Source organism: Copadichromis virginalis, linkage group LG2 (assembly GCF_057382275.1).
Source record: "Copadichromis virginalis isolate Kocher_CV1m ecotype Utaka linkage group LG2, C_Virginalis_male_GT1.1, whole genome shotgun sequence".
Lineage (NCBI taxonomy): Eukaryota > Metazoa > Chordata > Actinopteri > Cichliformes > Cichlidae > Copadichromis > Copadichromis virginalis.
In genome coordinates this window covers 34,857,716-34,884,553 of record NC_140619.1, presented here as the reverse complement: position 1 = coordinate 34,884,553, position 26,838 = coordinate 34,857,716, and the positions used below count along the sequence as shown (strand labels likewise).

Genomic DNA, 26,838 nt, shown 5'->3' with positions numbered 1-26,838 from the left:
CGTAGCCTGTAGATATAGGCTTATGGGTCAAGGGAAGTTTAAACCTGTAAAGCAGGTAGTTTTAGATTCAGTTGTAGCTGTGGCTTGACCTGTCAGACAAGCTAGTGACGCACCTGGACTGTAAACGTGGTCTATTGAAGTGGAAAGTATGCGGCAACGGCAAATGAAAATGAATGGCATGCCTTAGTAAATGTCTGAAGTTGCTTTCTGTTGCATTTTTTTTTTTTAAATTGATTGTTGAATGTATAAATGAGTTGGATTCAAGTGTGACTGTATATGGCTTTGTCACTAAATATGAGTGGCATCTCTGACTGCAGGACTGTGTAAACGTTTTAGGCAGGTGAGAAAAAACAAAGAATGCTTTCAAAAATGGAAGTGTTAATCATTTATTTTCATCAATCAACAAAATGCAGTGAATGAACAAAAGAGAAATCGAAATCAAATCAATATTTGCTGTGACCGCCCTTTGCTTTCAAAACAGCGTCAATTCTTCTAGGTACACTTGCACACGGTTTTTGAAGGAACTCGACTGGTGGTTGTTCCAAACATTTTGGAGAACTAAGCACAGATCTTCTGTAGGTGTAGGCTTCCTCACGTCCTTCTGTTTCTTCATGTAATCCCAGAAACACTCGATGATGTTGTGATCATCTTAATGACTTTGACTGTATGTTTGGGGTCGTTGTCCTGCTGCAGAATACATTTGGAGCCAATAAACAATCATTTATATTTCTGAAACCATTCTTTGTTTACAGCATTTTTTCCTCACCTGCCTAAAACTTTTGCACAGTACTGTGTATCAGCTAAAGCGTTTCTAAATACCAAATATTTAAAATGTTGTCAAATCGCAGCCCACATGCAAGCAATGTGAAGTAATAGACAAAGTAACAAAGAGCAATTATGTAATGCTGCAGAGTCAGAACTGTCATTTTGTGCCAACTTCGAATGCTCAGTACAGTAATTTGATCAGAGATACAAGATGAAAGAGCGTAACCAAAGGCTTTGCTTTTGCAGAGCTTTGTTTGACTACGATCGAACGAGGGACAGCTGTCTGCCCAGCCAAGGCCTGAGCTTCTCTTATGGGGATATCCTTCATGTCATAAACGCTTCTGATGATGAGTGGTGGCAGGCGAGGCTTGTCACACCTCACGGAGAGAGTGAGCAGATTGGGGTCATTCCAAGCAAGAAAAGGTATCACTCCTCTTCATTTGCAGCGGTGTACGAATGCCAGACGAGGCTAATGTGATTACTCCTATTCATGCCCGGCCTGAACTTGATATATTTCTCTTTCTTTCCCTAGAGTGGAGAAGAAGGAGCGGGCCAGGTTAAAAACAGTCAAGTTCCACGCCAGGACAGGCATGATTGAGTCTAACAGGGTAAGTGTAGAGGGCCAGCTGCTCCCTGCCCTGGTGCCAGAGCGGCTGTCTTCAGAGCTGCTGCTGGGCTCCCAGGGAGATGGCCTACTTCCCCCCTGAGTGTGGGAAAGGGACCAGCACCTGCTCACTGAAGCAAGCACAAAAAGCTCTCGAATTACTATATAGATTACCCAGAGGCTCCGCGAAGAGGAAGAGATTTCCGCAACCTCCACAGCTCGTGCACTCAGTGATATTAAGAAATGTGCACTTGCAAAATGTCTGCACGTCTGTCAGACGACAATCTCTCAGATGTAATTTGCAGAAGCATAAATCAGCTTTAATTTTGGTCTGTATTATTTTCTGTGGTACAAGGATTAAATTTATTGAAGATGTTTAATTTGGTAAACGCATGCTTGTTTCCTTCACATTGATGTGCCATTCATATCCACCCATTACCTGCCTTTCATTTTCATTATTTAATGTGAATTGTTTGTTTACATTTCATTTGTTTTTGTTTGATTTTGCATGGGTGTTGAAGTACCTTCATTGAAACCCATTCTGTTTTTGTTTTCACCCTCTCATTGAACCCCCCTCCCTCCCTCCCTTCCTCCCCTCTCTCACCCACACATCAAATAGCAGCCAGTCAAAGTAAAGCGCAAAAAAAGCTTCAACCTCTCACGCAAGTTCCCGTTTTACAAGAGCAAGGAGAATATTGTGCAGGAGTTGGAGTCTGAACGTGAGTACCAGCTGTGTGATTGGGGTGTGCGGTGGTAGTGGTGAGGGAGGGGTGTTGTTTTCATCCTCTTTCCCCTTCATGCTTCAATTCTGTTTCTCAACTTTCATCTTTCCGCTCACCTCCAGGGATGGTTTGTGCGATGGCATCACTCTCATCCCTTTCTCACTGTCCCAGGGAGATGCCACAAGCCAGCACCACTGAGCTGGAGATGTGGGGTTCTCTCTGGTGTGTCTGTCTGTGGGCTCCGGAGGAGTGTTCTAACTGTGTGTGCTGCCAGCTGGGTGTGTTCTCGGCTGTATTAACACACACGCCTTCTAATGCTGTGATGCTACTCCTTGTATATAAGGCCTGATCAATTTCCCAGTCAGTCACTGACCCACAACAGGAAGAATCTCATTAACCAGGCCGAAGCTTTTACACTTAACAGGTCAAAATCCCATTTTAATGGGATTGGGCTTGTGTAATTGAAAGGCCGTGGCTTACTATGAACAAAGTGGAGCTCAGGCGCAATGAGTACCACAGCGCCGTGTGTCAGTGGGCCTGGCGAGCACTACACAGCACTCCTCTCTCTCTTTCTCTCTCCCTGCCCCAACTCTCACTAACCTCTTCTTCTTCCTGTCTGCTTTCTTCTCTTGGTTTCTGCTCTCACCTGTCGGGACACCTAGGACTTCCCAGGGTTAAGCGATGACTTTTATGGATCAAAGAGTTTGAGTAAGTGTGTGGTTGTACTGTGTCAAGCAGCTGTCCCCTGAGCTCAGAGAAAAATGCTTTGTCTCCGCAGGCCCAGCTGGGAATGCAAAAAAAGAAAAAAATTTAGAGTGACACACACAAACCTGTGTGCTCACAGAAAAAAACACACTCACACATCTACACAGATTCACAGTGTGGATATATATTTTAAATAAAAAGCATTCCCAAGAGAGGCTGGGTGAACATTACACTTATTTTGAATGTCTCACAACATTTTTCTACATGTTTTGTCATACAAGGTCACGCAGAGCTACAATACATCACCAGAGCAGGGTGTTGCTTTATTCCCCAAAGTCAACCAGCTCCTGCCTCCCTTCTCTCTACAGTGTAGCGCCGTATGTTTTCAGTCTTTTCTATGCTATGAAATCAGCTGCCACCGGCACAGATCTAGCAATAGGAAACACTGGCCTGGGGATTGTGGGTCATTTGGGATGTTAACACAGGAAGCACTTAATTTCCTATTGCTTGCACCTAAAACCACTTCCCAAATACTGCCAGAGCATGGCTGCTGCACCAAACCAAACTTCTGCTTTCGTTATTCCCCTTTTTCTTATGTGGCCTAGTTGCTGAGAAACAGAGTGCTTTTCTTTTTCCCCTTCTTGTCCTTTGAGGCAGGTGAAACTAAATTTCACCCATAGGAAGAGAATTGACTTGAATGCCACTGTGGTTATGGTTTTGTAAAATGATCTGAAACTCTCTTGCTTTTGCAGAATGCCTGACATCCAACACAAGTGACAGCGAAAGTAGTTCGAGTGAGTCACCTTTAATTTCTCATGGTCTCTCTGGTTTCTTTTACTCTGCCCACATAGATGAATAACACGGTAGATGTCCTTAAATGTACGTGTGAAATTATATCTGCAACCTAATATTTCATTTTGGAGTTTTATCAGCTGTGGCAGCTTTATGTAATTCCTTCAGACAGGATGTAAAATTTCATTTTTTTTTAAATTTTTGTTGTTACAGAGGGTCAGGAGGACACAATTCTTTCCTATGAGCCAGTCATTCGACAGGAAAGTAAGTGAAATCGCTTCTCCACAATCTGTCATGCTGTAGATTTTTACATTTATCCTCACTTGTCTTCTCTGTTTTTGATTCAGTCCACTACACAAGACCTGTGATAATTTTGGGCCCAATGAAGGACAGAATAAATGATGACCTCATCTCTGAGTTCCCCCACAAGTTTGGCTCGTGTGTACCACGTGAGTTGACAACACTCGACACCTCTACACAGTACGCTAAACAAAATAGCAGCAACAAAAATAAACTTGTTCCATTCACTTCTGCAGATACAACTCGTCCTAGGCGAGAGAACGAGATTGACGGCCAGGACTACCACTTTGTGGGCTCGAGAGAGCAAATGGAGAAGGATATCCAGGATAATAAGTTTATTGAAGCGGGCCAGTTCAACGAGAACCTCTATGGGACAAGCATCTTGTCTGTCAGAACTGTGGCTGAGAGGGTAGGCATCGAGCATTTCTCTGTGAGCTTGGGTTACCAGATTGGGTGGCCTGTTAAATCAGAAAGAGTTAAATTTTCACCACTATGAGTATTTTAAAGTATTCTCTACTTGCCTACAGGGGAAACACTGCATTCTGGATGTTTCTGGGAATGCCATAAAACGACTGCAGCAAGCACAACTTTATCCGATTGCCATCTTTATCAAACCAAAATCCATTGAAGCCCTAATGTAAGTCGAAGCTTTTGTACATACTGTCATCAAGATCACAGTTGGTCTGTGTCCGTCGTACTAACCGTAACTACTGTCACTTTCAGGGAGATGAATAAGAGGCAGACATATGAGCAGGCCAATAAAGTCTTTGACAAGGCAGTTAAACTGGAGCAAGACTTTGGGGAGTATTTCACAGGTCAGTCTCATTGCCAACAAAAAATATTTGTACTTACAATTTGGGATATAGGTTTTGATTTTTTTTTCTCAGTGATCTGGTTATTTATTGTCATTGAAGTCTAAAGTCAGTGAATTCTGTGGTTGTATGTAAGTCTATAGGAAATTGACCCTCCAGCTCCCTTGAGCCATGACCTCAGTGAATAATCTCAATCCATGATTTTAAGTTTTATTTATGACCTGATGGTGTGTGTTTGTTTATGATTTGGCTTTTTGGCTTCATAAAACAACTGAATTGATTGATCAACAGAAGAATTTCTTGATTAGGTTACTTTTTGGGGGGTGGGGGGACTCTAGTTCTGATGCAACCAAATAACACACCTCTCTCCCTTTGTGTTTGCCTTCAGCTATTGTACAGGGTGACTCACTAGAGGAGATCTACAACAAAATCAAGCTAATCATTGAGGAGCAGTCTGGGCCCTACATCTGGATCCCCTCCTCAGAGAAACTCTGAGCTTCCTGCCGTCCTCTCTGCATCGGCACAGAGCTCCCCTCCTGCCTCCCAGAGACCCCACCCAAGCCCAAATAGCCCCTCTCCTCACCTCCTTTTTGCAGATATGTTTCATATCAAGTTTTAGTGTCATCATTATGTTACTCTCTAAATGAAAAAGAAGTCTTATCACCATTACTGTGACTGTGCACACCCCTGCATGAGTTTCTCAACAAATCCATTCAAGACTGGAAATGCCATTCCAAAGGAATTTGACAACCGCAAACAAAAGGGAAAAGGAATACATCCTTTCGTGAACTGGGACTGACTGAAGATCAGAAGGTTTTGCAGAAATCTGGAGAGGAGTTGGGATTCAAAAAGAAGTTTCAGGGGATCAGAGACAAATCATACCAAGTTGGAACACTTTGTAAATGTTCATCAAATCACATTATAAAAGACACGCAAGACAAGAAGTTGAAGACCAATAAAGGGTTTTTTCTTTTTTTTCTAAAAAAGACTGGATAAATCGAGCCCTGCTGATGGTACTGTTCAAGGAGTCATCTCTCTTGTTTATAATGACTGAGGAAATTAGTAGAGGAGCCTACAAACTGATCTATTTATCACAAACCAGCTTGCTGTTTGGTCATCTGCCAGTTGTCTGTGCTGCAGCTGATAAAGACATCTTGGGAGGCAGATCAAGAAGAAGTGCGTTGTGAATCTCTACATTTATATTATGAAATCACAAAATAAATGATGAAATCCTACTGAGATTTTACTACATATTAAAAACTACACATTTTACACTTCACTAGAATTGTCAATTTGGAGGGCTGTTAGTTCCTTTTTTGTTTTGTTTTTGTTTTTTTTGTTTTTTCTTGTGGGATTTTTTTTGCTTGTGGTTTTTAGCTGCTCTGTGTAAAGGACGGGGGTAGAGAAGTGTAACTGGGCTCTCTGCAAAACACCAAACTGCCTTACATCAAATACAAATTCTGTTTTGTGACTACCTGTTGTCTGTGAGGGAGGCTGAACACAATTGATGAGGAAAATCTTTCCTATTTGTGACCTCCAACTGTCAGGAGGCCTGACTTGAGTGCAATAGATTAAGAAAAGAAGGAAAAAAAATTGCCTCTGTTGGCACTTTCCCTCCCCTGTATTTCAACCCTCTTCCTTTATAATTAAAGAAGAATTTGGCCAATGGATTGCAATTTGGATAACCAGAGCCTCCCAACTCATGTTGAGCAGCAGATCACCCTATTACACTCTCTGCCTTCCCAGAGGATTCTCTTCTGATTGGTCACACGGTACTGTCGTATCTGCCGCCATGATGGTGGCCTTAAAACGGGTAGAACAAGACAATAATTGTATTGGATGTCCTAAATATTAGAGTAACTATAACCTGTTTTCGATTGCCCCCCATCCCCCTCCCCCGTCCACCAACCAAAAACACTAAAGTTGGGTTTGAGAAAACCTACGCTTTGTGCATCTATAAATCGATGAATTCTTAATCTATTGTTGGCAGGTGCTGAAGCACTGTGTTGAGCTCTTGGCACGTCTGGGGGTGAGCTTGGCCAGCTCAGGAATCTTAACATACAGATACCATTTCCCCGTGACTGAACAGCCACGTTTGGGCGATTGCACAGTTGTCAAATGTGAACAAACTACTCAAAGGCACTGTTGCTTAGCTAAAGCTGTTTCCAAGTGGACAGTGTAATCGGGCTGTACTGTCTTTTTTCTGCAAGGCTGGGAGCTTGTTCAAGGCCATCAGTTTGGTAACCTTTGAGTTTGCTTTGTGGCGTCACCAGGATTGAAATGACCTGCACCATCCTTCCATGCATATCTTGGCACTATACGTTAATGTGTGCATGTGAGAGAGCACGTCTGAAGGAGGAGTGCTGTGGCCCTTGACCCTGTGAACGCTTTTGCTTTCTTCCTCAGCTTTTTTTTTTTTTTTTTTTTTTGGGAAGAGTGCAAAGGGATATACTTCTTTTTTTCTCCTCAGAGAGCCAGACCCAAACAAGAAGTGTTAACCTAGACCCCTGGGTCCCTTGCTCTCTCCCACCCACAGAGCACCTGTACCTGCAGGCATTTTCTGAACAGGTGTGCCCACCTGCCAGGCACCACTGCTAAACCAGCTGTCATTACCTGTGTCAAAACCAGAGTTCAGGGAATTACCGAAGGGAACAGAGCCATTTATAAACTGCTTGCAGACTGTTTCAAAGGGTGTGGTAGCTGTACGATGTAAATAAGCCCCCAGCAGATCCCCCTCACCTGTGCTTCATGCATGTGTGAATCAAACTGGGACAAACATGTTTTATAGACCACAAATGTCAGGTAAGTAAAGTTTGAGCTACTCTTGAGATATAATTTCCATACAAATGTGCTGTATTGTTGGTATTTCTCTTCAAATGCCTATTGGAACACTAACTAGTCAGTTGGGAATTCAGTTCCCTCAAGTAGGGCCTGTCTACATGTGATTTCTTGTGGAACGTGTCTGGGTGTATAGATTTAAAAAAAAAACAATATATTGTAAAATAAAGTGATGCAGGCAGAAACCTACACAATATCACAGGAAGCAGGAGCATTGATCAGTACATTATTAGAGGTTTAGAATTGGTCCACTCTGGCGTTTAGTTGAAATACAGCTGACTGTTAACAATGTGTGTGGTATTCATACCTCAGTCAGCCATGTCAAAGCCCAAAGAACTTGATTTCATTTTACACTTTTCCATTGAGGTTGTGATAAGATGGAACCTGAATGCCTCTGTGTGTGTATAATTGACGAGGGTCTTTGTTCTGATGAGAGAAATGACGACATATATACTTTTATTTTTTTGGGTGGGGGGACAGGGTTCTTGTTTGTACTTTTGGGTGATGATATGTTTATGTTATAGCACATCTGTGCAGTAAGTGCTTGCAAACATGAACCCTTTGATTGTACAGTAGTTTCCTTCCTGTCACTGCAGGTAGTACAGCCTATCAGGACACTCGGCCTCATGGTCTTCCCTGTCCTAGTCATGAGGGAACACAGTCCTGCAACTTTTGTTTGGGTTTTATTTTGGGACTTGACAAGAGTTTATTTGTTTGAAAATAAAATATGTGACTCAGATATGATTTTAATGTGCCTTTTATTCTACTTTGGGATACAGATTGGCTTTAAAAACAACTACTGCAGTGGTAGATTTATTTAATTTATTTTTTTTTAGTTTCTGTTGGAAAAGTATTAATGGATAGGAGCTTAGAACAAATGTTCAGGTAAGAATCAGACCAGAAATGAATGTACTAGTCTACCAGAATACACCACAGTTAAAATAATTTAAAAGAACATACCAAACTGGAATTTCTGGTAAATGTTTCTCATAACATTGAGAACGTTAGGGTGTTGAAAACTGAACTGAATAAACGTAGGTAGGTTTCCCCGAAGAACAGGCGTGCACCAGGCTCCCGACAGCTGACCTATACCTGTTTGTCTATTCTTTCATGTTGACATTTTTCTTTGCTTTGTCCAATCTGTCCAGGATTTTGCTGTAGAGACCAGACATCTGTGGGTACATAAATAACAGCTGTATAACTAAGCTTTTTATACCTCTATACAATGGAGCAGTTACTTTCATTGCTGTGTCCCAGTTTAACCTTATGAGACTGTGTTTTATTGCCATACTTTTCTCTTGACAAAGCTGCAATACTTAAAGGATCACCTCTGGTGAAGTTCCTTGAGCTAACTTCAAAACTATAATTGGTGTATTTTGATGAGCAACCCTGGAGTTGTACAATGACATGTAGATTTAATTCTGCCAAAAATCTGTATTTAACAAAGCAGCAGGATGATTTAAGCTACTATCAACCCAGTGTTTCATCCCCTTCCTTCTCTCCACCAGTCCTCTACCTGTGTCTCATAGCTCTCCTGTAGAGATCCCAGGTGGCGGACAAAGCTCATGGCCAGGCCACACCACTTCTCAGCTTCGGGGTATTGAGCCAAGCTGTACAGCAAAATCCCAGTGTTCCAAGCCTGAGTCAGCAACCACAAGGTCTCCATCTCTGGGAAGTCGTCCGGCTACGGAGAAGAGCAGGAAGATGTTCAAAAGGCCACCTGGGTTACTGTCTTGTACAAATCATTTTCAGTGGGTTGAGGCAGCAAATGCCAAGTAAACTTTCATCAAATCCTGTCCATTTGTATATTAACATTTACTTATGCTTGTAAGTCATAAAAACAGAGCATGAAACAAACTCAGTGGAGACGGTTCATTCATATTTCACAACACTTTAATCTTGTCCATTTACTTTGATCCAAAGAATTCCACATCTTTCAAGTAATAACTCAATATGAAAGGGGAAATGTGCGCTGCCTCTAAAGCTGCATAATGTCTCAATAATTTCATGTCTCTTTCAGAGCTGTAGCTCACCGGCAGTGTGACAACTTGTACAGCGCATTAACATTCAAATTGGCAGGAAGGGGTGGTGAATGGAAGCATCTGCTAATTGGAGTGCGGCTGATAGCCCATTGATAAAAAGAGGCTTCTAGAACAGCAGGCAAGCATGGAGTGGAAAAGAGGGGGTGAATTATATAGCAGGAGCATTCCTGTTGGAGGGAACAGGAGGTGGGAGCCGAGGGATGTCGGTGTGTGATTGGTGCTGACTCACTGCGGCTGCAATGATAGACAGGGCCTCCTCGTAGTAGTTCCACACCTCCTCGAGCACATGGGCCTCCACCTCTGACACGCCACTTGGGAGGGACAGCTTGATAAGGCTGTGAACACACTTGCTAAGATGAGGACACAGAAAAATAGTCAATAACCTATTCATTAAAAATCTAAAAAGAAAAAAAATGCTCATTAATGAAATGCTAAAGGTAGTGATGGTTGTGCCTGCAGTGCGCCAGGTCAGCCTGTGGTTGTTTCTTGTGCAGAAAGAGAGCAACCCTCAAGGCCTTCTTGCACAGCAGAGGGAAATAGGCTGGAGGCTCCATTGCCAAGGCTACATAAAGGAAAGACAATTAGAGCATAGAGTGAATACTGAAAACACTGATGTGTTTCTTTAGGTATTTCAGCACAGACATGATTAATAATAGAGGGTCTTTTTAACCTGCCATGGTCTCTAACATTTTGGGTTCAACACTTTCAAGCTCCAACACAGACTCCAGTATTGCCTCAACTATGGGATCATTCAGTTTAGCACGAGCTTCAAACTCATACAGCAGTAGTAGAGAGTCTGTCGGGTCCATTGGAAAGCTTCCTGTAAATTGAGAATACATTTTTATAGCTCAATTTCATGAAGTAGACTTAAAAAATTATGTCAGCTTTTTAATAACATATAACTGTGTTTAACTCTCCTTTTCTGTGTTTTAAATAGTTTACACTTTGCAAATAAAAATTGCTTTTAGTTTGAATAGTGTAGCTGCTAAATGCACCTGATGCTTTCAGGGTTTTCCACACCTCTGAACAGATCTGAATGTGCTCCAGAGTCTGAGTGAACTCCTGGAACCAGACAAACATGCAAAGCATTCTGGATTAATCATCGCCACCTAGTGTTTAGTTCCTTTTCAAAGGCAGGGGGATTCAAATTAAACACCTACGCTAGCACCAATGATGTTGTTAGTCACCTCTCCTCTCCACTGGTCTTGGTAAATTTCCATCCATGTGGAGTGAGAGTGTGCTAAATGTAGGAGATGGGCAGTGGGTGGCACACCTGGGTAGGGTGAGAAGACTTCCTGCCGAGCTCCAAAGAAGCAGCAGCAGCCATTAGCAGACATGTCCTCTGGCCCATGAGGAGAGTGCGATCAGGTGGGCACAGCTGGGAGAACTATAGGTTCATGTAGAAACACACATGTAGCCTTAATATTTATTTATTCTTTTATTTAAAAAAGCTCTGTCATTGAGATCAAGTTCTCTTTTTCAAGAGTTTGAGACTGACAGGTAGGCACAAAGTACAGATAGACAAATAGAACTTTTAAAAATCTTCCAGTAACATCATAATCTGTGGGCTTATATTTTTGTAGTTCATTTCGTTTGTAGGCAGCAAAGACTCAGTTTTTACAGTTTGAATAAGAACACAGCACAGCCACTGTCAGAATAGACATTTAGACACAGTGAATAGACATTTAAGCACGTATGACAAAGGAACTAACACATGATACGCTACATGGACAAAAGTATTAGGCTACACCTCTTATTCACTGAATTCAATAAAGCTATGGGGTTGTTTTTTGAGGTTTGCCTGGACCTCCTAGCAGTAGTGAAGGGAAATCTTAATGCTTCTGCTTACAAAGACATTTTTGACAATTCTGCACTTCCAAATCTATGGGAAGAGGTTGGAAAAGACCCTTTTCTCTTCCAGCATAACTATTCCCAAAAGAACAAAGCCAGGTCCATTAACGTGTGGCTGGATAATTTTTGGTGTGGTAGGTCTTCGCTGCCATCATCAAACACCTTTAGGACTGAAGTAAAATGGAGACTGTGATGTCCAGCATCAGTCATAGTTAAATGGACAGAAACTCCAACAGACACACTCCAACATTTGCAAAAAACATTCCCAGAAGCGTGGAAGTTGCTATAGGTGCAAAGAGGGGATCAGTGGTCATAAAGCTCATGTAAGTGTAATGTGTAGGTGGGTCCATAGTTTTGTACATATAATGTAGGAAAGTATTTCTAAAATACTGTATTTAAATTCTGACTACGTTTAACCAAAAGTCAAAGTAAGTATAGCGCTTTTCTAGTCCCTAAGGACCCCAAAGCACTTTATACAACCAGTCATCCACACATTGGTGATAGCAAGCTACATTGTAGCCACAGCCACCCTGGGGCGCACTGACAGAGGCGAGGCTGCCAGACACTGGCGCCACCGGGCCCTCTGACCACCACCAGTAGGCAACGGGTGAAGTGTCTTGCCCAAAGACACAACGACCGAGACTGTCCAAGCCGGGGTTCAAACAGGCAACCTTCCGATTACAAGGCGAACTCCCAATTCTTGAGTCACGATCGCCCACTAGTAAGTTGAATTTCTTATAAATAAGATCAAAATAATTGTATATGGGGTACTTTTAGGCATCAGGGCATGTATGTAAATCAGACATGAGAAAATCGCTGGCAGAAATCAAACTTTATAGATCCAAATGTAATGGTATGTATTCCATTAAAGCTAAGGTTAAGGAACACATATTATTGTGAGTGTAAACTGATACGTTTCTATTTATAAAGCAATGTTTATTCCTGTTCAGGTGCTTTTGATCTACACCCACATAGAGCAGACATTGATTAATTCACCTGACAAAGCTAAAAAGGACACTTGCCTGGTAAGAGAGCACAAAGAAATCTCTCATTTTGTCAGGGCTGCTCTCGCACTGCAAAGCCAAGTTCCAAGCTGTAACAAGGACACACATGAGCACACAGACAAAATGAAGGTGCTGCAAGATTTTAAGTCATAGCACACCACGTTAGATTGAAGTGAAAAGAAGAGAAAGAATCTTAGCACCAATCTTTCTGAACCAGTTAGCTTCCTCTGTGCGTTGATCGACAGTCATGTGAGAGGGGTGTGAAATTGTCTGCAGAGCTGAAGTGACGGCAAAGAAAACATCCGAGGGTTATGACGCACAACACATGACACTGTAGTTGAGACACTTCCACTCACAATGCAATTAAACCCTCATGGATTTGCACTTACCCTTTTTTAGATGCGGCAGCAAGACATCCAGACTTACATCACTGCATGGAATGAATGTAGGAAATGTAGATCTGTTGTTGTTTTTTTCAGTTAAATCAGCATCAATTTGAAATATGAAAACATTTGGTATTTTCCCTCTTTCTCGCCTCACCTTATTTCATCACTCAATTTTTCTATTGTGGAGAGAACAAGCCGAACCAAACACCTAAAAAGATGAATGAAGAAATTGGCGTTGACCTCCTTTCTTTCACCTACTAACTGTATTATACAGAGACATACTTTCAGTGAAAATGTGAGGGAATATAGGTCAGTGGATCATAGAGGTGTGTGGAAAACTATGAGACTAAATACAATCTCTGAGCCACCTCTACTAAATGTGTGACGCAGTACCATCATGACCCAATTCGAGATTTAAACATGAGTCATTATTTTCAGATCTCAAAAACCAAACATGATATCCATTAGCAAAGTTAGATATTAGCATCAAATGTATACGTATCTAAGACTGCATCCAAATCAAGACAATAAGAATGCAAGCACATAATAAAAAAAAACGCAATTATTCACAAGTGGAAGCTTTATTTTTATTTTTTTAAGTTACCATGAATATTAACTCAGGGTTTCAAATTATTAAAGTACCAAATTAAAATGTTCTTTGTGCTCATGATGAGTGTATGTAACTGTATGTTTATTTAATAACAGCCTTATGTGTAAGGCTCTGTACTCAATCTGTTTTTGGCTACATACTGTCACATCATATCATTCATGTTAGATACTATTTTAATAAAAGTGAGGTTAAAATGTTGCTTCTTTTTTTTAGGTTATCCTTAAGTTTTCACATACCTCAGAGCAACCAGAACCTGTGCTTGATCTTTGGAGTGTTCACACAAAATCTCCAGTGCTTTCATGGCGGTTTCCTGTTGTCCATTCTGTCACAGAGTTAGAAACTTTCTCATCACCATTAATGCCACCCACCACCAATACTTATCGATGCGCATCAGAATCACATAGTACACTAAAGAAAATTCAAGCTGATTTAATAACTGAAACTATTGATTATAATAGCTGGGGAAAGTTACAGTCACACCTCTTTTTGTATAATAGTATAAAGTATGTAACTATTGAGGAAGGACTGCAGTATAAGTCTACACGAACAAGAGTTGAAAAATATTTAAGCTTTATCTTTGATCCCAGCTGGCTTTGACATTTTCCTGGAAAGGTTTAACATGCTCGATCATCTTCTCAGTGATGCTATTCTTCTCAGCCCCTTCTGCACAGGAACCAGTATGAGTTCAGTGACAAGGACATAATCCCTCATCAACTTCCCACTCACAAAAACTGCCAGTTTCTGTCCAAGCTGCAAATAGCACTGATGAGGCGCTATATCATCATAAGACTGGGAAATGTAATAATAACTCAATCAGACCTAAACTGAAGGACTGGTGTACAGAAACGAGCAATGAGTCCTGTGATAAATTCTACCTCCAGAGCAATCTGAGCAGCCAGACTCAGGAGATTGGAAGCAGCATCCTCCGACACCAGCAGTCTGTCCTCACAGGCTACAGGATTCTTGGACAGACGTCCCATTGCATGCAATGCACCTGAGGCTAGCAAAAAATAAATAAATCAGCCACATCATCAAAAATAATATGGTGAAAATATTGCTGTTATTATGGCAACACTAGTATGATTTATAAAGCGCCCCAGTCCCAGTAAGTAATCTTTTTTAGGTACCTTTCTCTGCCTCATTCTCCTGCACAGCCACCTTGTATACGCTAAACTGAGTAAAAATGTTGTCTGGATCACATCTCTGTGCTTCCTTAATTGCTTCTTTGGCCTTACAAAAATTAAGATTTTTAATACAGATGAAAACATATTTGCATGCAGTAACAGTAAAAAAAAATATGCCAGGGACACCTTCAGTTGTCACTAGTGACATATAAATACTGGTGTTCTTAAAATTACCAACTACAGCAGCCTCAAGTTCTCTTACCTTTTCCAGTTGCTTAAGTTTTAGGAAGCAGGAAGCTCTGTTTCTTTGCAGTTTGGCTAAGTTGGGCTCCATTTGACCTCCCTTGAAGAGACTTAAGGAGTAGTTATACCACTGAAGAGCCTCAGAATAGCTTCCAGCCTGGAAACACAAAGTTAAACTTTTGTCCATGTGAAAAGTAAAGCTCTACACTGAACCTATGCTAAATAAACTACTTACTTATGGTGGAAATTCAGAAAACAAGAACTAACACTATAGGAAAACTTCTAACATACACATGCTGTTTTATAAGGAAACATCAAACAATACCTAACAAGGGTTAGGTGGACCTTTTTGTGGCCACCTGCCTGTTGTGAAGCAACACTGCAGATTGTGAACATGCTTATAAGTATGCATGTCTGTATGGACTCTAAAATGCATTGTGAATAGATGTGTACCTCAAAGTACTTGGATGCTTTATCCCACAGCAAGACATGGAGACTTGTAAGAGCCTGTGTGGTCAGCTGTTTGCCTGTACAGTGGCCTATGTGGGTGTAAAAAAATGATCATACTAATACAGTAGCACATTTAAAGTATTATTCATTCTTTTTAATACTATACGCAGTGATAAATATATAGTATTTGTCATGCAATTTAGTTTTTTTCTGTCTTAATTTAGATTTATTATAGTACTGATAGCAAAAATAAAGTACCAGTGATAACATCCTCAATCTTCTGTTTGCCCAGCAGCTCTTTGCCTCTCTGCAGCAGCAGCTCAATGTGCAAGACAAGAGCAGTTCCCAGGTCAGGGGATGTCTCAAAGTGCTGACACACACTTTTCAAATACTCAAAAGCCAGCGCTTCTCTAGAAAAATAACAGACATATTCAGATCGATAAAATATGCCTGAGACTTAAAAAAAAGATGCTTCTTTCTGTATTATATATTTCTACAAAAAACTAATGGGAATTATTACCATACAAACAAAGATTTTTACCTCTTTTCAGAGATTAATAGTTTCACTGTGCTTAGGCACAGCTCAAGAGAAACTTCTGATTCCAGCATCTCATTAAGTCCTGAAAATGAATTTTTAAAAATGCTTTTTAATGTGCATTTGTAACTCTGCTGAAGTCATCTACAGAGACATATTAACTCTTTCCAAGGCTCTCGGTATAAGTATCTATTGCTACTGTAGTCAGAACAGCTCTAAGAGAACACCTAACCCACAGTTTTATCACTTTGGAGACTAACAACCCACTGCAGCACCAATCAAATTCTGTCTAAATAACTCAATATGTTCTGGTTGTGGTATCAACTAACCTGCTCTGAAGTCACTGTCTGATGACTCACATCTCAGGAGTATTTTGATCTTTAAGTACAGTCCATATGTGCTCACGCATTCCTGTCAAATTACACAATTAGCTGAAAAGCTGAAGATTCCTCTGCTTATATAAATAACAATCTAAAAATGATTCCTAATGTTTTACCTTGTTTGCTAAGCTCACAGCGTTGACCGCCTTCTCTGCAAACTTCTCACAGTCCCACTCCAAATAAACAGTGGCGAGGAGCCGCAAAGCCTTGGCCTATTGTAGGGAAATTAACATCACTTTTATTACAATTGTAATTCTAAATGACAGTCATGTTTGTATGAAAGTTTATATTGTACTGTCTTACCAAAACTTCAGATCCAGGGCCATATTTCATATTCATTTTCCCGATATCATAGCTTTGACTGAAACGGAAACATTTCTCTTCGATTGCAACCTTTATCAACATTTTTCTTGGGAAAATGAACATTAGAATATTACCTCAACCAAAAAGCAGTGTCTTCATACTTCCTCACATTGTAAGCATCTATTCCAAAGTTGTAGCACATTAGGGAGAGGTACGCAGTCTGTATTGAGAAAGTATAATCACAGTTAACATCCCCCACACATCCCATAACAATATGTAGTGTAAAAGTGAAAAATCAATATATAGTGTTGTTATAATAGCAACAGATGGCCTTTTTTCTTACATCCTTTGGTAGTCGCAGCAACATGTCTTTACAACGCTGAATGTAGGCCACAGCCTCTTTGTTATTGCCTTGAGTTATGGCCTGTAAAGGAGAACAGATCTGAACTTATAATTAAATGTCAGCAAACAATATAATACTCCCTATTAGCTGTCAGAAATTTACCCCTCTCATTGTTTCTCAGTTCACATTTTAGCTGTCTCACACTTCACACTGCAAGTCTGTCAGAATGGCACTTCCTAAGCTGCCAAATATCACAAGAACAAATATTCACATCGAAGGTGTCGAACATCACATGCGCCACAGCTCACCGATTCTGCTTGGTATGAGAGAATTCGAAGTAGATCCTTCTCCACATCCTCCTTGGATGAACTGATGTCAGCTGTGCCATTGCCTCTGGACATCAGTTGGCTGTAGAGGATTTCAAGGCTCTGGAGATATTAGATTCTGAGTCATTTCTAAAAACATGGTATTTGTGTTTGCTTCAAAACCTACACAGAATTAAGAGACTATCAGTATGAGTGTTATTTTCTTCTTCACCTTGACAGCAAGGCTTAAGTATTTATCTGCCATCTGGGGATTTTTGCAGTCCAGCCAGGTTCTCCCTGTTTTGCTGGCCATCTGTAAAGATTAGACACTGACAAACATGCCTTGTCCTCCTGAAACATTGGGCACTCACAGAGGCTGCCTTCAGTACTGCTTACCAGAATCTGCTTGCGAATGGTGCCCTCTGTTGGGTTCTCAGGCTCACAGCAGTACAACAGACTGCATGCAACATGACGCACTGTAAGCATAGTGAGAGTATTTGAATGTGAGGAGAGAAGATCCCAAAATACTACCACTGTAATAAAGCATAGAAAAATGCACAGTGGAACACAATCAGTCTTGGACTGGCCTCCTCAGAGTCCAGACCTCAATATTATTAAAGTCAAAATGGGATCAAAGTGGGATCATCTTGACAGAGAACTGAAAAAAGGCAGCCAACTTCCAAAGAAGAGCTTTGAATCTCCTTCAACAAGCCTGGAGAACTATTCCTGAAGACTACTTAAAGAAATTACAAAAACCTTTAAAATTTAGGATGGGTTGAACAATAAAGGTGCTCATACCAAATATTAACTTTGAAACTTGTTAGAATAGTACAGACTGAGTTTTTGTCTTATATATTTCCATGCACATTTGTATGTTTAAATGCATTTCTGTATATATTTCCTATTTTCCTAGCAAAATACAAAAAATAAGGGGTGGAACAATACAAATACAAATTTACCTTGGGCTTTTTGAATTGTACTTATTGTGACACCCACATTCTTAGTAACTCCCCAGTTCCACAGCTTGATGGCACACTCCTCCAGCTGTAAACACGACAACAAAAAAAATTATGCCAGCTTCTTGTATATGAGTATTAACAATATTACATTAAATTAAAGTCTTTAAACTTCATGCAACTATTGCAACAGTCATATAACTTGTAGTAGGTTAGATTAATTCAGCAACAAGAATATTAGCGGTGTAAAAAAAATTATTCAATAAGTATTTGTTAATTCTTCATTTTATTTTATTTTTTGGGGGGTTTTATAGTTATACTATAACTTTACATCACTACTGACTTGTGGCGTATAGTTAAACAAGTTGGCATGTTTTTGTCTACCTGCGGATCTGGTATTTTGGGCATAGCCTCAAGTCCAGGGACTTCAGAGAGGAGCTTCTCTATCACTTCATCATAATCTGTTAGCTGCTTTTGCAGCAGGAGCTCAGTAAGACCTGTGTATTAAAAAAAAGTCAACAAAAACAGACGTTGACAGGACACAAACAGGGTAACAGTGGACATGTTGTCTTCTGAAGTGAAAAGTGACATCTGATTTTTCATGCAATAAGAATATCCGAATTTTCTACACTATAAAGAAAACCAGATACTGTTTGTGCAAGACAATAAAGTGTGGGACATGGAGAGCACCCCACTTTCTTATTCTTTTGTTTAAGTTAAAAATCTGTCTTAAAATCCAGTTTGACTACATTAATGTCCTTTCTCATTTCAAAAATAATTCAGATATTCTCTTGTGTCTTAATGTTAGGCTATTAGCACTGAAATATTAAGACAATTATTAATGATTGTTCATCTTTTAAGGTAGAATATAATCTAAAATGAAGTATGAGTCATACATCCCAAATTAGGTTAATTAGTTGCCATTTTAAAAAAGTATTCATTTACATATTAGCAAGTTAGAGGGCTAGCTTGTTATAATAATGTAAAATATAACGATAATTCACTGTGGCTGGTGACCAAGATAACACGAGCAGTTTAGTGGATAACATGAACCCCAGTTTTATGCCTCTAATCATCTGTATTATCAGGCTGCACAAAATGTATAAAAAGTCTATAACAAAGCAGTTTCTTTAAAAATTCTAAGACCCTGTTTGAAATACACATAAGGTCTTCAAGTACCCTTTTTACCCATTGAATAAAGAGAATGTACTCGCCATTAAAAACTGCTTTAAAAGTTTCAAATTGTTACCCAGGTGTAGATTTGTACTTACAAATGTAGATGGCAGCCTGCTGGCTAACGTTTTCTTGCTATAGTCCCAACAGCAGTAAGTTTTAATAATACAACTTTTGGGATTTTCAGACTTTGCCTGTTTAGTTCCCTTTATCTTTTAGAAAAATAACTATTACTTCCATGGCCTGAGTAACATTTAGCTAATATACCAGAGGCACAAAACTGTTATTAGCTATTGGGCGTCCAGATAATAGATGCAACTTAACAATTTGTGAATTAGCTAGGTTGGAAGCTAAATTAACAACTAAGCTCCAGCTCCAGTTGGTACCCAATATGGTTTCGAAAAAACACTTTAATAAATAAATAGGTGGGTCAAGAGAAAGAGTCAGTTACTCACTTTTCACAGTTGAGGTAAGTTCCTCCATGTCTAACTTTTTGTGGAATAAAAATATCTGTCAGGCTAGGTGCTAGCAGCTAGCTCCTCACTGAAATGTTGGCATTTGATTGACAGCGATCACAAAAGCCCGCGAAAAAGAGAGCGAGGTTAGCAAAACAACTGAAAATAGCTATTACTCCAATAGAGGGAATTATTCTGCCTACCTTAAGCTGTTCCTAATACTAGCTTGATAATAATTGCAGGTGTGACAAATATCAAATACTATTAAACAAAGGGATAAAGACGGCTTCTGTTGGTTACTGTTTTATCCCCATCTTCTATAGAAAGTTATTTGCTAGAGGGGCAAGGTCCTACAAGACCTACAGTTCATCTCAAAACTTTGCAATGGGGAGATTGGGACTAACTTCTTTTAGAGATTATTGTTTTGCAGCACAGATGAGTGCTATTGTACTTATGTAGCCCATCATAAAATACACATGGAAAAACACTAAAAAGAAAATACCTCCCATTCCCATACAGCCAATTGTATCAGATAACAAGGTTATATAAATATTAGGTGAAATTGACTCTTAAGGTATATAAAACTGTTATAAAAGAACATAAACTAGAGGAGACATTTATATTATCAAATCCTTGAGTTGTGATTTTATTGTGTGCATTCGGATTTCTATACAATATAATGAAAGAAGGAAAACTGCACAGTTTTGACATGTTTAAAGAGAAATATTTATTATAAAAGCAAGATTTCTATATATTTGCAGATGCAACACTATGTTGATATGAAGGTCAAAGAAATGTAACTGTTGAAAATGATTTGTCTTTTTTTCCCTTCATTTCCATTATCTACCTTGGTCTATGTATGTGTTGTGTAGTGTTTTATGTATATGGCTTATGTTTATGTAGTATTTCAATTTAAAAATCATTAAAACAGAAATAAGAATCAGCAAGGACTTTTGAGAGAAGGGTCATCTACTGGAGCACAAGATGATCCAGGCTATGCAGGGCTTTAGCTTTCTGGGAACATAAAATAAGGCAGTAAAGTCATATTAAATTTGATTTTTCAGTCATTTTAAGGTCAGCTCAACTCACTGCAAAGTTGAATTGCTAGCAGTGTACAAATCAAAGTTTGCTTACAGATAATGGAGTTCTGTCAAAAACTAAATGTTTTGACAGGGAGTGCTCTAAGTTTTAACTTTGCCAACACTAACTGGTATTGATCGCATGTTGGCACCAGTAGCTCTTAAATAAAGTCTATGGTTGATATTATACTTACTGTTATAAAGGAAGGAAAAAAGGGGGAAAAAAAGTATAAGCCCTTATTTCTTGGTAAATCTAAGAAGCCTTATAAGACTGGCTTAGCGCACTTGTTTACATTTATTGCCAAATGACATTTTCCAGTCATCACATGCTTGGCAAGTAGATTAAATTACCTGTACTTATAGTAACTAGTGTGGGAAATTAAGGGTTTATTATTTGTTTTAGATATAGACATCAGGATAACACAGAAAAAGAGAGCTTGCCAGGCAACAAATAAAAAAATAGTCAATTGGTATTTGGACTGTAAGTTGTAATGTTACCACAAAAGCACATCCATCTTTTTTATTAGTAATTCTAAATGCATGAACAGAGACCTGTTCTGTTTTTCAGTGTACAGGTGTCTCTACTTGTGGTTGTTAATACAGGTATCATAGTCAGAATATCATAGGTATCATAGACGGACATGCGACTGTAATATTATCTCGCCAACTCCTTCTGATATTATGGTTACAAAACAATTTATCTTATGTGTAAAACCAAAAATCTAGTTGTAAGTCACAGTACATAAAACTTTCCGGTTTCTTTCTGGCAACAGGTATCAGGAAAAGAGGGGGCATCAGAGCTAAGCAGAAAGAGGAGATCAGGTAAGGCTTTTTCAATTTTCAACTTGAATTATGATTCTTTTTCAAATCACACAAAACATTAATAATAGTATTAAAAAGACTCCCATTTTACTGCCATTTACAGGTGTAAAGAACAAAGTGCCCTCTGACAGATTCATCACTTTCCCAAATCAAACTTCCACCCTTATTCATACCTTTTTGATACTCAAAGGTACCAAGGTAGGCAAAAGCACTATGACATAATGAAACACTGACATCTCACTTAGATATTTTAGTCTCCTCATTGAAGTGAATGTTTTCTCTCTAAAAGTTGAAATATTCCTATTTTTATATGTATGCATGCAATTCAAATCAAAGAAAAAGATGAAAGCCTAAGTTTCCATATGTCTCTGTTAGGGGAGTATATTGTATTTAGCTCAAGAAGTTACTACAGGAATACCAAGAAATCACAACATGGCTGTAAAACCATCTGCAAAATATTGTATAGGACCGCTGTTATGCTGCCTGAACACTTCTGACCCATTGGAGTGTGAACAAGGGAACTGTGGGGGCATCCTGTAGTGTCTGGCAATGGGAAATTGGATCCTGCGTGTTGCAGGGTGGGGTCTGTGTGGATCAGGGTTATTACGGCATATCCCAGGGATTCTTGATTATTAGCTGGGGAGTTTGGAGGCCAGGTGAACATATTTAGCTGCTGGAGGGGGTTGCTTTCTTTTTCACGGGGCTATGTGTTTAATGCAAGATTGTTTAGGTGTGCAAAGGTTGTTAAGTATGAAACAAGAGGACCCCAAGGAAGATTCATGCATGCACTGAAGAAGGATATGCAGAGGGTGACATAAGAGCATGGTAGGGATAAGTTGAGATTGAGGGAGATTGTCAGCTGTGGTGACTTCTTAAAGGGAGCAGAAAACAGAGGAATAATAATACTTTCTATTAAAAGGAAAGCAGGTACCCACTTTTTAAACCAGTAGCATGGAATACTTGGAAGGGCAAATGTTCAGAATAAATAAAATAGTGTTCATTTGGTGTGTGAAGTCAACAAAACCCACTTAATCCATAAATTCTATCAATATATTTATTAAACCATTTTTGCTTCCCATTAAGAGAAAAAAAAAATATGGCTATAGATGTAGCCTTTCCCAGTCCTGTCCTTTTTTTCCAATCAACACTAGATGGAGCTAAACTAGATGGAAACTGTGTTACTGATCCTAATACAGTAACACAGTTTCCAAAAATCCTCTGACTTCTGCAAACTTCTGTCCAGGACTTAAAAATTACAAATTTATGCAAGTATTAGTTTTGCTAACATAGTATAACACACTACCTGGCCACTTCATTAGGTTCTGCTTCGGATTACACAAATATCTAATGGGCCATTTATATGGCAGTAACTTAAAGCATTTACGTAACCTGTGTAAATGAGAATCAGGTAACTATGATTATTAAATCAAGTAACTACTCGTTAGAATCAAGGTATACAGACAAGCATCTCTGAATTCACAACATATCCAGCCTTGAAGAAGATGTAACAAACAACCATGCTTGGCACTACTTGTGTCTGCTAAGAACAGGAGCTTGAGGATACTATTCGCAGAGGCTCACCAAAATTAGAGAGAAGACTGGAAAAAGTTGCCTGGTCTGATGAGTCCTGATTTCAGCTGAGCGATTCAGATGGTAGGGCCAGAATTTCATATAAACATTAACGCATAGATCCATCCTGGCTTGTATCAAAAACTGATGATGATAGTGGTGGTATACTGGTGTGGGCCATCTCTTTATTACTACCCATCCTGCGATGGCTACTTCCAGCTGACAACACACAATTTTACAATGTTCCTATTATCACAAACTGGTGTCTTGAACATAACAATTAGTTCACTCAGATGGCCTTCACAGTCACCAGATCGTAATCCAATAGAGCATCTTTGAAATGTGGTGTATTGGGAGATTTCCGTCTTGGATGTGCAACTTACAAATCTGCTATCATGTCAATATGGACCAGGATCTCTGAGGAATATTTCCAGCATCTTGCTGAATCTATGCCATAAAGAATTAAAACTGTTCTGAATGTAGGAGGAGGGGGGAGGGGGTCCGGTACAGTACTAGAAAAGTGTAACTAAGCAAGTTTTCATCAACTTGTACTTCTAATTTTGCCTTCACACCCTCAGTCTGAAGTCTGGAAATGCTGGCACTACTTGCATTCATGTCAGAGTACAGTCACTTGACGGAGCATGCAGTCAGACGCTGTCTACTACTCTCCTCAGAAAGGACATTTCTTCTAGTTCATTTACCCAAGACGAACAAAAGGAAGACTGCATGCGATGTGTGTACAACCAGTTAGTCCCCCACAGTTTGAGCACCAGCTTCCAAAATAAATCATTTTAAATCCACCCCTCTCAGCTTGTAACTTCCAGCAATTGTTCATCAGGAGACTTATCTGTTGCACTGCTAGCCCAAAGGGAATGTCTCCCTTTTTAAAAGCTTAAATATGGAAACAAACTAAGAAAATTAGAGTTGCAATTTTATACACTTTACAAGTTATTGCTCTCTTACAATGCATGAGCTAATAGTTTATCATCTAATAATAAAATGTTCAATTCTTGCTTCCCAAATTTCCCAAAGTGAAATTCCCACAGTCATAATCTAAAAATTGGTAGAAATAAATCAGTGCAGCCTTCAATATGATGTTTCCTTTTCGAAAGAAATCACGAGAGAGAGCAATAACTTGTCTGTAGCTTCTCTTTCTTTGGCTGTTTGTGACTTAAAGTACTGATAGTGGGCAGGAAATTGCTGAATTCTTTAGTTGTGACAGTGTGGTCTCAAACTCCCAGTTAGCATAAGGATTACCAGCATTGGAATGGCCAAGTTTCCCATGCTCTCATGTGCCACATCACAGTTCTCCTGCTATAGGTCGGAAAATTGGTTTACATTACATTTCAATTTGCCTCGTGTATCACCTTTAGCACACAACACTACTTCCGATCCAGAGCCAAAATGGTAGCTGTGGATTCCTGTTGTGGGCGGAAAGGTGAGGGCAGGATGTTCTTATTTACAATGCCTGCTAGTATGACCTGCAACAGCAAAGTGATTGTTGTTGTGATAAAAAGAAAACAGTCTGCAGCATATCCACACACTGCAGGGTACGGCCGGACAAAAGAAGATTATTTACATTGATATAAAAAGAAGTGCATCCTGTTTCTGACGTTAAAAATAAATCCAACAAATGTTTATTCTGCAAACCTGGGCAGATAGATTCAAGCTGATATCACAGTGATTGTTTGCACTGCATTGTTTTGTTTTTCTCTCCAGTCAAGATAAATGCAATTACCTTTAACCTCAGGTACACAGGTTGATTTTTATCAGTGTTGCACACAAAGGTCAGTTAAGTAAATAAATACATAGCATGCTAATTTATTTTATAATTAAAAATTGCAAAAATATGTAATGAATCAATGTTAACAAGAGCTTTAACTAAAGCAGACTGCTTTTAATCAACAACATTTGGGCACAACAGCCTTTCAGTTATGGCAGTTGGGATGTGGAAAATTCCTTAACACTAAGAGAGTACAGTGTGATAGTGGATAAAAAGTCAAAGATAAGAGACTTCGTGCACCAGAAGATTTTATTTCAGAAAGAAATTGAGATGGTTTATGCTTCTGAAGAGCATCTGCTCCCTACTAATAGGTGATTGAAGAACTCCCTTTATAGGTTTGTGAATTTAATTTGAAAACATACTCATTAAGACTCTAAGGTAGCTCAGTATCTCTAGTGTCTAAGGGAGCTTCTGCCAGGTATGAAAAACTGAGTGGAGTTTCCTAAATGATAAGATACGTGCAATGACTGCGTTTCTGTTCCATCTTTTTTTCCCCCTGCACAGTTATAGTGGGAATAACTCAGAACAATGACTTACTGTTCCCCCTCAGTAGCTAAAATGAAGAAGTCGTCCCCTCCTCCCCCATCCTCCCCCTCCTCAACAAAAGTGACGTCGCGTCCTCCGTCTGTGTGTGGCTCCATTAAACGTGTCACGTCTGGACGGCACTGTAAGTGTTGCACAGAGGCGATAGGGAGGAGATACAGTGGGTACAAGGCGCAGGAGCTCATTCATCTCGTTCTTGAGTCCAAACACAGCACCAGAGCTGAAGTACTTTTCACTTCAACTTTTTTATTTTTTACCGCCGATTTAATTTCCTTTATTTAACTTTTTTTTCTCCTTTTACTACTTTTGCACCTGCCCAGAGGATAGTGCGCCGGTGCCGGGAGTTGGACTGCCGAGCAGCGCAGGAGAGCTCCCCCGCGAATCGCGTGCAGGCATATGGGGAAATTACTGCTGCTTTGTCCTTGCGCACCTGAACCTTTTGGGGATTCATGAAAGGCGTTTTATAGGCCAATTAAGACTCGCAGTCAGCCGGAATTTAAAGAGACAAACAGGGACTCGATTGCATTTATTTTTATCACAAGGTTTGCACTTTGGGGAAGTTCGCAGCATGGCACCACCTGACTGCTTCAACCGGGTCGCAGTCATCTTGTGTTTTTTATCTCTAACATTAGGTGAGTCATTCATGTTTACATACACTATATATTTACGAGTGAAAGAACAGACTTTCTGATTGATTGTTAATTCCCTTCAGTGAATGAAAGACTGATTGCATAATATTTAAAAACACGAGATATGGTAAATGGCCTGCATTTGTATAGCGCTTTTCTAGTCCCTAAGGACCCCAAAGCGCTACACTACATTCAGTCATTCACCCATTGGCGATGGCAAGCTACGTTGTAGCCACAGCTGCCCTGGGGCGCACTGACAGAGGCGAGGCTGCCGGACACTGGCGCCACCGGGCCCTCTGACCACCACCAGTAGGCAAACATGGGGTTAGTATCTTGCCCAAGGATATTTGGCATGCAGCTAGGAGGCAGCCTGGGATCGAACCACCGACCTTCTGATTACTGGCTGACCTGCTCTGCCACCTGAGCTGCCAATTTTTACAATAAATTTTTTTTAGCATTATTTTTCTTTTTCTTTTTTATAGTAATTTAAATTTCTCCGGTGTTTAATTGACCTGCAACCAAGAGCTGATTTTGTTGGCGGGTTATTCTTTGATCCCAGCTGCGGTGTAAAATGATTTCTGTGTATGGATATGACCGCAGATTATTTGCACATTTTCGAAGATCATGCGCCAACAGAAAAAAATCATCATTCTGCTATTGAGTTTGCAATTTTCACACAAGCCCCTAGAGGTCGTCTGTCATTGGGAGATTGTTA

General features: G+C 39.8%; 3 protein-coding genes and 1 long non-coding RNA gene across 18 annotated transcripts in view; 3 read left to right on the top strand and 1 right to left on the bottom strand.

Annotated features, from left to right (window-relative positions):
* The window catches only part of dlg3 (discs, large homolog 3 (Drosophila)), an 80,239-nt gene extending 71,962 nt beyond the window's left edge, over positions 1-8,277 (top strand). For 3 of the 13 annotated variants that reach the window (XM_085432396.1, XM_085432361.1, XM_085432344.1), the window contains 9 exons: positions 1,012-1,188; positions 1,298-1,373; positions 2,754-2,799; positions 3,549-3,590; positions 3,802-3,852; positions 3,936-4,297; positions 4,416-4,525; positions 4,612-4,703; positions 5,089-8,277. In XM_085432396.1, the coding sequence (XP_085288522.1) occupies positions 1,012-1,188; positions 1,298-1,373; positions 2,754-2,799; positions 3,549-3,590; positions 3,802-3,852; positions 3,936-4,297; positions 4,416-4,525; positions 4,612-4,703; positions 5,089-5,195 (1,063 nt within the window). In that variant the 3' untranslated portion in view covers positions 5,196-8,277. Of the gene's footprint in view, positions 1-1,011; positions 1,189-1,297; positions 1,374-1,988; positions 2,089-2,753; positions 2,800-3,548; positions 3,591-3,801; positions 3,853-3,935; positions 4,298-4,415; positions 4,526-4,611; positions 4,704-5,088 lie in introns of all 13 variants that reach the window. The other 10 variants (XM_085432351.1, XM_085432338.1, XM_085432323.1 and 7 more) reach the window with 5 other exon arrangements.
* A 2-nt stretch (positions 8,278-8,279) lies between these two features.
* Positions 8,280-19,887, bottom strand: tex11 (testis expressed 11). Of its 3 annotated transcripts, none has more exons than XM_085432292.1 (29): positions 19,699-19,887; positions 18,455-18,567; positions 18,074-18,158; positions 17,511-17,590; positions 17,347-17,427; positions 17,118-17,237; positions 16,810-16,890; positions 16,601-16,686; positions 16,467-16,524; positions 16,280-16,375; positions 16,113-16,194; positions 15,790-15,868; positions 15,507-15,658; positions 15,252-15,337; positions 14,818-14,955; positions 14,559-14,661; positions 14,307-14,431; positions 13,668-13,753; positions 12,976-13,029; positions 12,825-12,895; positions 12,636-12,713; positions 12,454-12,524; positions 10,854-10,967; positions 10,576-10,642; positions 10,251-10,400; positions 10,034-10,142; positions 9,810-9,930; positions 9,055-9,222; positions 8,280-8,710 (listed from the first exon to the last, which is right to left on the bottom strand). In XM_085432292.1, the coding sequence occupies exons 1-29, from the start codon at positions 19,724-19,726 to the stop codon at positions 8,639-8,641; spliced, it is 2,754 nt and encodes a 917-aa protein (XP_085288418.1). In that variant the 5' UTR covers positions 19,727-19,887; the 3' UTR covers positions 8,280-8,638. The 3 variants fall into 3 exon arrangements, with proteins under 3 accessions (XP_085288418.1, XP_085288426.1, XP_085288436.1); XM_085432300.1 differs by having other exon boundaries at positions 12,825-12,865; positions 19,699-19,886; XM_085432310.1 differs by lacking the exon at positions 19,699-19,887 and adding an exon at positions 19,342-19,568.
* Positions 19,888-21,548: 1,661 nt separating this feature from the next.
* LOC146717874 (uncharacterized) lies at positions 21,549-23,927 on the top strand. Its single transcript, XR_014915156.1, has 3 exons — positions 21,549-21,599; positions 21,703-21,797; positions 23,747-23,927. It is a non-coding gene; the product is annotated as an uncharacterized LOC146717874 (long non-coding RNA).
* A 1,687-nt stretch (positions 23,928-25,614) lies between these two features.
* kdrl (kinase insert domain receptor like) overlaps positions 25,615-26,838 on the top strand; it is a 44,335-nt gene continuing 43,111 nt past the window's right edge. Inside the window, exon 1 of the mRNA XM_085432272.1 lies at positions 25,615-26,126. Within this exon, the coding sequence (XP_085288398.1) occupies positions 26,063-26,126 (64 nt within the window). The 5' untranslated portion in view covers positions 25,615-26,062. The remainder of the gene's footprint in view (positions 26,127-26,838) is intronic.

What these genes read in the sequence shown, in the direction of transcription:
- tex11 (XM_085432292.1), bottom strand. Translation starts at nt 19,726, where the DNA reads ATGGAGGAACTTACCTCAACTGTGAAAA. An exon ending in ACTTAAGCCTTGCTGTCAAG is followed by an intron (nt 17,238 to 17,346) that starts GTGAAGAAGAAA and finishes TAATATCTCCAG; the next exon opens with AGCCTTGAAATCCTCTACAG. An exon ending in AGGAGAGCTATGAGACACAG is followed by an intron (nt 8,711 to 9,054) that starts GTAGAGGACTGG and finishes ATGTACCCACAG; the next exon opens with ATGTCTGGTCTCTACAGCAA.